Genomic DNA, 10,505 nt, shown 5'->3' on the forward strand with positions numbered 1-10,505 from the left:
AAAAAAAAAAAAAAAAAAAAAAAAAAAAACACTACCCTACCGTTCGTGTCGTTCGTCGAGTACGTCAAAAAAAAAAAAAAAAAAAAAAAAAAGTTAAATGAATAATGCTGAATATGAAGTTTAGTGGAGATAATTTTGAGCGTTATTTAAGCATGTGATTCACAGCTTAGAGAGGAAGGAAAGAATACTGAAGCTGTCAAGGAACCTTGCTGCTTTAATTTTTATTTTATTTTTCAGATACAAGCAGCAGATAGCTTTCTTGATTCTTAATTGTCTTTGACTATTGCTTATTGAAAGAATTAAAATTGGCCTATTATTTTCAGTTGTTTAGATGCCATCATAAGCAGATGTTAGAGAAACATCTCAGGTTTTGTTTAAGTCATGAAGGAAAACTGTGCACCATAAGCAACTCAAAGTATGCTTAAACAACTGCAGATGCACTTTCAGTCCAGTTATCTAATGCCAATGCTAAAGTCTGCCCTCTCTGAAGATTTTAAGGGAGCACCAGAGCATTTCTATAACAGACAGCATAGTTAGAGTATACTGTAAAGTGAATTACAAGTATTTACTGTTTTTAAGTGCCTGATTTTATACCGATAAGGTTTCCTGAAACTACAGCAACCCAACATCTAAGTACTACAGACAGTCAACAAAAAGTAGAATTAGCCTACCTTTTATTTTTTTTTCAAGGCAGTAATGTTAAAATTATAAAAGTAAGACAACCCTGTAACATGGTTTTAAGCACCCAACAAGAGTCTCACCCTGTTAAATCGTTTGGCTTGGAAAGTGTGACCATTTGCACAATAGAGCTTTCGCCACCGGCGGGCGCCACGGCGATAAATGGATTCTAAGAGGAAAAACATATGATTATATCCATAAAAAATATAAATGCAGAACTGCAGTATTTTCTCATGGATGCTTCTGTGTAAAGTGATTTGCAGAGTAAATTTTCACTCCTGCAACCTTAGAGAAACACAATGTATTTTCTTCATTTTTCCAATTTCGGAGAGAACCTCAAGCAGAATACTCAGACCACCTGAAAGTTAGTTCTGCCTTTCCAAAGTTAAAAGGAAGAGTGAGTCAAAAGGAGGAAAACAGCCCAAACAACACAAGCACTTGTTATCAAAACATGCACATACCTTACCTAATTCAAGGAGGAGCTGTGGGAAGGAGGTGCATTTCAGGAACATATCCTGATTTATGGTTCTCGCACAAATCCTCCATGTCTTAGGTCCACAGCTGCCATCACTTTTTGACTGTTTGTTTGTCTCATTACAGGCATGTCAGGAACCAAAATTGAAAACTAGAATATGCAAAACTCTCTCAAGTTGCAAAGCTATTTCAGATTTAGTCCAGAACCTTTCTTTCCCCCCTTCAGAAAAGCAGCATTACTCCAAAGTTAACATTTAAGCACACACTGACATTTGTCAAGAACTTGGATATCAAGCTGACAATGTGTGTGTGCACAGCATACCCATCATCTTTTATAAGATGAATATCAACAGCACAGAAACCTACATTAAACAGATGGAAAATCACCTCTCGTGGTTAGTACACTTACTAACATGACAAATGTTTTCAGAAAATACTCCTATTACCCAAAGGCTGATCAGAAACTGATGACTTGACACCTCATGGTTGCAAGCCTTTGCTCACATTAGTCAGCTCGCAATCAGGTAACTACTACAGACAGGAATAGAATAAAAAACTGCCACGAAAGAGGCAAAAGCAAGGAAAGCAGAGAAGCATGGAGAGTTAACAGAAAAGCAAAAATGTCTTATTAACAATGACTCAGAAATGACAAACAACACTCAAGTTTAACAAAACTTTCTATTCCTTTTTAATATTTAAGCTGTAGAGACTTGCATTATTAATAGTTATAAGCACAGGAAATCAAACAAAGAATATCAACTTTTTCTAGAATAGAGATTACTTGCTTAGTTACTTATTTTAAGCATGCCCAAACTAAAATGCCTACTTACTATCTTCTCCTGGGCAAGGCATGCCAGGCCGTTCTGGTACACAAGGAAACACTGCAAGAAAAATATTAGCTTCCTATTAATCTGTTTCAGACAGAAGACAATTCTTTGGGTTAAATACAACACCTATGTAAGAAGGCCACAGAAACAGAAAATTGCTACGATGCATTCTAACAGCAAGCAAGAAGAAAAGATGCCACAAAACTCTGTACTGGACATAACAGTGATGCAAGTAAGAAAAACAACTGGACAGCAGGGTAAGCTAAGTTATTTAAAGATGCTAGCAACAAGTACTGATGCTGGTTTCTCATGTGATCAATCACTGCAGCCAGTATTTGGAAATCTGGACTGTAAGTGAAGCACATTATAGGGTTCCAGAAGAGCCAAGTATGATCTTGCCTGCATTAGTTCTTTGTTTCCAGTGTATTTAGCTGCAACAACAATAGGAAGGGAAAACCTGGTGCATATTTATCCAGAAGCCAACCAAGCAGAAGTAAATGGAGACAAGACAGATCAAAGAGCATAATAATAAAAAACAGAAATACATGTATAGGAGCAGATGAAATTATTTCCCAGTTTTTACGTATTTTTTCCTTTCTCAACTCCATACAGAATACTGACAAGTGCCGACAGCTAGAAGGGACCCAAGGTCTTTGGCATCCTTTTGACAGACTGCCACAATTGGCTTTAAATGAGAAAGATGGAGCAGTGCAAAAATCTGATAACATGAGGTAAAAATTCCAGGTCTCTGTAGATGCAAACATTAAAAGTAATATATTAAATTTCAGTGTACCATGAATTAGAAGCTCTGAATCCTTGTTTAGTTCATACAACCGAAATGCCTCTTCTAACTCCAGCTGGGAAGAAACTGTACATGGGTCTCCTGAAAGAAGAAAACACCACAAAACTCAGTCTAATTAGTTCTGTGCCACTCAACAGCTCCCTCACAGTTGTTCCTAAGATTGTAGCAAACCAAACCTCTGTGCAGTAGCGTTTATCCTTTTTCCATCATCTCACATGTTCCTGACCCATTAGACAGCCTTGGCACTCAGCTGCCTACCCACTCCATAAACACAAAGTGGAGAGCGTGGAAGGAGGAGAAGGAACATCCCAACATCCCTATTCATTCAGACTCACTGAGAACCAACAAACCAGTTTTTCTTCATGTGTTCTGACACCTGTGCAAACAGCTTTTTGTTTCTTTTTGACAGAAGAAAGGGAGGCTTTCAAGAGCATACGCAGTGCTTCAGAACACACACAAAGTTTACACACCAGAAAGGAATCTTCGTAATTAAATCTGACTTGCACTTTTTTTAATTGGTGATCACAACTTAGCTGACTATGGCAAAAGCATGCAACTGATCTTTCTAACACTGCCCTCAAATTCACAGCTTCACTTTAAAACCTAATAGGGAATAACTGAAATCTTAATTTACAATGTGTTACTAATGATGGCTAAGTATAAAAATGATGAACTACAAACATTCTTTCAACAACATCGGATTGGTAATAATTTTGCTGTCATCCAAATTCAGATAAAATATATTAGTAAAGTGTTTAATTTTGACTTATCTACCAAGAAGATTGAACACAAATGCCAGTCTAATGTCCATCTTACAGTACACATCATGAGACAGAGATAAGAAGAAATGACCTGGTATAGATAAAATCAAAAGCTCATCTAAAGAAATCAGGTTCACTCCATTTTCCAGTTGAACCTGACCATTTATTTGAAGTGACTGCATTCAAGCTAAATTCTATCTGCCTTTGTGTCATTAAACTCTATGAGAAGTAGTAAACACAATGCTCCACACCTGCAACAGCTCAGAAGACACATTTAGAGCAGGACAAACAAAAACCTCAGTGACCAGGCAAATCCAGTTGAACAGTTTAGTCACAGTGATACGGTCAGAAAGTAGTGAAGAAGGTCAAGATATCATATCTTGTCTTTATTCTACCAGTGTGTGGTAAACAATTCCATCATACACACACACACGCTTCATTAAAGACGGACTTAATTCTTACTGTAAGTCTCCAGACTCTTTTCAGTGAAAAGTCTTTGAGCTAAAACAGCCGGCTTACTGCAAAGTGCCTAACTCAAATGGCACCACTATGCAGAGATTTGCCTATAACCATTGCTCCTCTCCCCTTACTGCATCTGCCTTGTGTATATAGCTTGGGAAAGGTGGTGATAAGCAGAAGAGAATCACAGAATGGCCCAGGTTGGAAGGGACCTCAAGGATCTCAGACTCTCAAGACCACAGCCTTCAACACAACTGCCCATATAGCACTTCCAAAAAGCAACATGAGTCCCTGGTTAGCTCTGAGCTCTCAATAAATTGGCACTCATCCAATTCTGAATAAGAAATCTACAACAAGGGGAGGGGAGGAAAGAGGTCTATAAGCACCGCCTATGGTAATCACTGCATACAATTACTAATCACTGCAGACAAATCATTGCCTTTTATGTATTGCATCAAGTACTTAGCTGGCTAAAATAACAACAGCTATTCCATAATTTAGATGTCTTTGGTGTGGCTCAAAACTTACGTTCAGAACACAGCTCCACAAAGAAAATAAGAACTACAAGTAGGCTTTTCAAAACATGCCTAACATATACACACAGCTCAGAGTGGAAAAAGGGAGAGAGGACTGAACTTTTTTCATCTGATATAAAACATGATGTGCTGAAGATCAACAAGATTTCAGAGCCAAAATTTCTACAAAAAGTTACTACACATCATTCAGCCAAGTATTTTCTTGAAAGTACTTTCCCTTTTAATACTTTTAAAAGAGTTTTATTAAATAGCTTTATGTTATTAGTCTCAAGGTTGCTAATGGAACAGCCGATTTACTCAAAACGCGCTTTCTGGTTACATGCACAACTATATACATCAATCTGTATCAATACTTCAGACAAATACTGCAATATGCATCATTTCTCTTTCTCAAACACTTCAGGCTTAAGGGGAAGCGTGAGCATCTTTTCCATTTCCTTCCTAGTAAATCCTAGCACTGAATTCACATTTTGAAAGTCACTGAGATTTATGAACAAACTACAGCAAAACAACAGAAAAAAACAAAAGTAGAGCTACTTTTCAGTAGATTTCAGTGATTTGAACTAACAAAACTATACTTACAAGGGCATTGGAAAGCCATTACTTTTGGAGTCTGAGTTACTATTACTAAAAAAATACAGTTTACCTCACAAAGGCAAAGGGAAAGAAAATGATGAAAGGAGAGAAAAAATAGAAAGCTCAGTACCATAATGATCACAAATGTGTTGGAAAGCAGGCAGCAAGAATTGATTTACCTTCTTCATCAATCCATTTCATGGTGAAAAGCTGCTCGTTGTCAAAGGAGCACATGTCTCGAACTTCACTGCACAGTCCCTCAAACGAGATGGAAGGTTCAAAATACGTTATCATGATGTCCCTGAGTAAGAGAAAAATAATATTGAGAACATGTCCAATGCTGCAATTACACAGCATTTCATCTTCAGCTTTAATGCCTTCCATGCACCACTGATATAAAACTCACCTCTTGCCACAGCCCCTTAAAAAAGGAATCTTTGAGCAATATTAGTAAGCCATGACCATCAGGATTCCTCCCTACAGCATTCAGGCTCCAAGTAATTCTTATTACTGATTATTTGACATTTATTCCTCACATTATCTGCTTTTGAAAAAAATGAAGATTTAAATCCCCAAATGATTTTGAAGCTGTGTAAGTTGTAGCTTTTAAGTACATGCAGCTATGAAATACATTATTCCAGTGGACAGCAAAGGATTAAATGGTGCAATAATTTTGAAGGACATTACTAATGTATTGCTGGTAAGAACATATACATCTTCTCCAAGTAAGTTCTAATTGCAGGGATGGGTTGAAACAGTCATGAAAATTATTAAACAGCAGATCAGAGGGGAAGAAGTTGCAAATATTTAAAGGACCTTTAAAAAGACATGGGCGATGCTTCCCCACAATGACAGGGAAGGTGAACACAGAAGCATGCACTTAGAATTAAAGTTTACTGCTTTACTGTTATGCAGAACTGGTATTTCTGTTTTAATTAAGACTGAGAGTGGTGCTTTAGAAGCATTACCACAACATGCTGACCCACTGCCCTGGTATTTGCTGGGCCTTGAAGGGGAATAGGTGACTCTGGGTCAGTCCTTTAAACAAAGGATGTCAGTGGTACAGCGCAAAGGAAGGTGGAAAGAAAGAGAAAAAAGCCAGGGCTGTTTACAACACTACTCTCCAAACAGCTCATAAGCCCACTGTTTGAGTACTGATGTTCCCAGAAAATGCACAGAGAGCACAGATCCAGAGTGCAGGACAGCTGCTCTGCAAACTCCACACATCTAGCAGCACGTTACTGACGTGCAGCCATCAACCAAAACCCACAAGGCTCTATTAGGAGGCAAAGTCCCAACCTGTATTTCCTGTTTTTCAGGGACCTACATTTTAGGCAGGAGATAAGGCACTGCTTAGCAACTTCAGTGAATTTCAGCTAAAGTTCACCAAAAGATTTATCCACACTACAGTGAACAGCAGAAGTCACATATGCACAATATTAAGACGTACCAAACAACTTGGCAACAAAAAGCCTTTCAGTACAGTTACAGTAAAAGCCAATATAAACTGAAGGAACACTTCCTACTTGTTACCTTCATGTGCAAAGTAGTTGCCCTATCCAGCACCATCAACAAAAGACACCAGACAGCAGCAAAATACATCTGGAAAAGCACCCAGCTGTTAGAACTGAACACAAACCTGCCTGCAGACGTGGCAGAACTCTGGCAGAGCAGCGACATTAAACAGAAGGATGGACGTAAATATGAACAAGAGTCTGCAAGCAACAACAGCACACTTCCTAGAGATGAGAAGCTTTGCACAATGCAGAATGTGAACGATGCTGTCTTTCCACAAGCTCACCTGGCAATTTTAACTCCACTGGTGGCACTGGCATTTTCCACAGAGATAGCTCTCGTTCCCAGACTAGTTCTGCTATCACTTCTTCACATTATATGGTGTTTTCCACACCTCCTGCACCTAGCACCACGCTGGGCATGTCTTCACTAGGAAAAAGCTGTACTAACTGAACCTAAGATACAAGATTAAACTAAATGTGGTATTTTAAACAAAAATTAGTAAGCTATGTAAAAGAATGAAGGGAATGTACAGTGGGCCATAGCCTGCTGTCTTCTGTAAGAAAATACAAAATGCTTTCTTTCACAACGACAAAAGAAAAATAAAATCAATGAGTAAAGCTTCTGTTCAGCAGACCTGCCTGCTACATAGCTATTCTACAGCACAATATCCTTATTTGCCTCCTCATGACACACACAAGGAACTAGAAAGCAATCTAATTCCAGACAGTCATTTCCACATCTGGATGCTTTAGTTATCTCATTATGGGGAAGCACTGTGTTTTTTACAACTTTGTAGTGATTTTATATCTCTCTAAAGACCACCAGCCTCACTGCTATCTTCCCACCTCTTCTCTGCGACCAGACAGCTTTTCTCACGCCTTTCCTTTTAGACCTCATCCACCTTCAGCAGCCCTTCAGCAAGACGAACAAAGGGAAAAATACAATGCTGACAGTTAAATGCAATTGAATACGTGTAGCTCGCTTCTCAGTTCTAAAGTCAAGCTTCTGTGGGAGGCTGCCGCTTGATTATCCAGAGCCTAGCACAGCTATCACACATTACATTTATGAACATACATAGATATCCAGTCACGTATTAATTACATACCCACACATTCATCATACACCTGGGTTAATCTTTTGATTATGCTTAGTGGCAGCTCACTGAAATTAACTTGTGCAAGGCTCCCGGCGAATCCAGCTGCTTGTAAATAGTTTTTAGAAGCTCTTTAAGCTGAGCACACTCCTTTACATTCACTTTACATTCCAGGGGAACAGAAGACATTGAGCTGAAACGATGACCAGAAAGATTCAAGACAAAGAACAGTGTAAACAAAGGATGTGGGAAATCAAACATTCCTTAAAGAATTGTCTTCTGGAAATATCTGTGGAAGTGCATTTTGATTTTACAGTAAAAACTGAACTGTTTTCTTTTCCCACAAGTCTCACCACTCCTGTAAATGCATTAAGAAAAGCAGCACAATTGACATGTACTCTGAGAAGATTGCCATGGGTGTTGCTCCTTTGAAACAAAACAAACTGTGGGTAAAGGACTGGTATGCCTTTAACTGTACTGAAAGCCTAACCTACGTTCCAGCCTACACAGTTAAACCAGTGCAAAATCTATGCCAGCCACTGCAAACAGCAAGCAGATCTAATCATGACAGAGAGATGGTTCAAGATATGTGTGTGTATATATATATACATATATCTATAATCAATGATATAGTCCTACAGGATTTGTAATGCATAGGTAGCATATCGCTCTTACTTGCTCTCACTCACTACAACACAACCCCTCCCTGATGTAACAGCCTCTTGTACTGAACTGACAAAAAACACCTCCAACAAATGAGATAAGCCAAAAAGTAAGCTTGTAAAAGAACATTAGAGACCTAAAACAGTTGTAGTTATAGATGCTGTGTAAATGCTGCACATTTGAAGCTGCTACACTTCGTCAGTGTATCAGCAAAAAAAGAATGTAAACACAGGGAACAATAAATTCCTAGGAACTGCTGGGAACTCCTGCTACATCCAGGGCGTAGATTACAGGAACTCTTTAGAACAGGTGAGGCTATTTTCAGCATTTCAAGCAATCAGTCCTACAATAAACGTGGCTTACCTGGGAGAAGGAAATATCAGGGTAAACCCAACTTAGTTCCCAACTCTCTGGGAATTCCCATCCTCTTATTCCCATGTTTGTTTTAGGAAAATTTTCCTTCCCGGTTTTACATATTTCATGAATTTAAGATAAAGAACTACCACTGCACGGTTGAATGAAACAAAGACCCTTCAAAGAGTTCCTCATGAAAGCTTTTGTCTCGGCTGAGGAAAGCAATTAGGCTCCTGGCCAGACGCGGGGTGTTCTGGGGCTGCAAGAGCAATGCTTGAGCCACGCAAGGGCCTGACCACCACGTTCCACACTTCTACTACAAGAAAATTAAGAGAGATTAACATTTCCTGATTAACAATATTTCCCATAAAATCATCTAACTGACTGTCATCTTTATGCAGTTTATTTGATGAAAGGGTGAACATCGCCTTTGATACCTGCACTTAGATCCTCAGTCTCCAGCCATTCCCAGTGCAAGTCAACTGCTTTGCTTTGATATCCACTTTTTGACAGTGCTGGTCTGAGAAGCAGGCATGAGACTGACAGTCAGAGGGGAGTGGAAAGGATGGCTTGTTTAGATCTCAAAACAAATAACTGCCAAGGCATTCAGCTTATCTGTTTGTTTGTTAACCAGCTGCCCATATGACTCAGTGTCACGATTAAAAGCAAACCAACAATTGTGTTAACCAAGAGTCAGCAGATGAAACTCAAAAGAAACATTCCAGCGCCTGTGAAATCACTGCCTTATATCTGAAGTGCCACGAACCAGCATTCCAATCCAGCACGGCAGTTTTCTTGCTCACTCCCACAGCTTCTTTATCTCTGTTCCTGCACCACAGCTTCTCAGTGCTAAGGCAAGAATTTGTATGACTCCATGTGGAAACGACCAAGATTAAAACTGACCCAGCAGAAGAAAAATAAATGTGTTTAATCCAAAGCACTTCCACTTCAGTTCACCACCCAACCACACGAGCCCTCCTGTCAGCTGGTAGCCACATCTTCAAGAAACGAGGGATTGATGAGACCAGAGGCAAAGATCTGAGAGCTTCACATGTCGTTATTCTGACAGGTTCCACAGGCCCTTTACAGCCACAGACAGTGCCAGTCTGTATTGCTCTGGTCAAGAAGAGCCCCAAAGCAGACACAGGCCAGAAACTAAGCGCTTTACCACATACTAAATGCTCAGCATGGCTTTTGTATCTCTCCATGAAGCCATAAAACCAGATACGTTATATTTACAGAAAGCCAGAGATACTGTGACCAGAGCACTGACGGTCAGATAAGCCTTTTCTTGTAATCCACGCAGGTAGCTGGAAGGAAGCTGCGGAGTGCTTCCAGGTCGGTCTCAAACCAAAAACGCAACCGACATTTTTTTCGGGTTAGATCAGCTCGCATCGAACCCACGGACCCGTCGAGGCACGGACCGCCCCGCTCCCAGGCGGCTGCCCCAGCAGTTCCTGCGGCGCGGGGTGAGCCCGAAGCGCGGCGGTTCAGCCCCACCTGCCCTCTCACGGCAGCCGGCCTCCGCCCGAGCGCAGAGCCGCGGGAGGAGAGGCCAGGCTGCGCCCCCTCACCTTCATTCTCTTTCCTCGAACAACCGGAGCTCCGCATGCCACCGCAAGCGCGGCGCTGAACGCGGCGCCGATAGAAACCCGGGAAGCGACCACCGCGCTCCGCTCCCAGCGGCCGTCCCCCCACACTCACCCCTTGTAGTAGGCTTTCACGCGGACCTGGTGGGCGCCGTCCCCGCCGAGGCCGCCCCCG

The 10,505-nt window shown here is 40.6% G+C and overlaps 1 protein-coding gene across 2 annotated transcripts in view; it reads right to left on the reverse strand.

Moving 5' to 3' along the window:
* PRKCI (protein kinase C iota) overlaps positions 1-10,499 on the reverse strand; it is a 22,792-nt gene extending 12,293 nt beyond the window's left edge. The window contains exons 1-5 of one of the 2 annotated variants that reach the window (XM_010716929.2): positions 10,446-10,499; positions 5,293-5,414; positions 2,773-2,862; positions 1,983-2,033; positions 762-847 (exon numbers count right to left, since the gene is read on the reverse strand). In XM_010716929.2, the coding sequence (XP_010715231.2) occupies positions 762-847; positions 1,983-2,033; positions 2,773-2,862; positions 5,293-5,407 (342 nt within the window). In that variant the 5' untranslated portion in view covers positions 5,408-5,414; positions 10,446-10,499. Of the gene's footprint in view, positions 1-761; positions 848-1,982; positions 2,034-2,772; positions 2,863-5,292; positions 5,415-10,445 lie in introns of those variants that run through there. The other variant, XM_010716930.3, reaches the window with a different exon arrangement.
* Positions 10,500-10,505: the final 6 nt, after the last annotated feature.

Source organism: Meleagris gallopavo, chromosome 11 (genome assembly GCF_000146605.3).
Source record: "Meleagris gallopavo isolate NT-WF06-2002-E0010 breed Aviagen turkey brand Nicholas breeding stock chromosome 11, Turkey_5.1, whole genome shotgun sequence".
Taxonomy (NCBI): domain Eukaryota; kingdom Metazoa; phylum Chordata; class Aves; order Galliformes; family Phasianidae; genus Meleagris; species Meleagris gallopavo.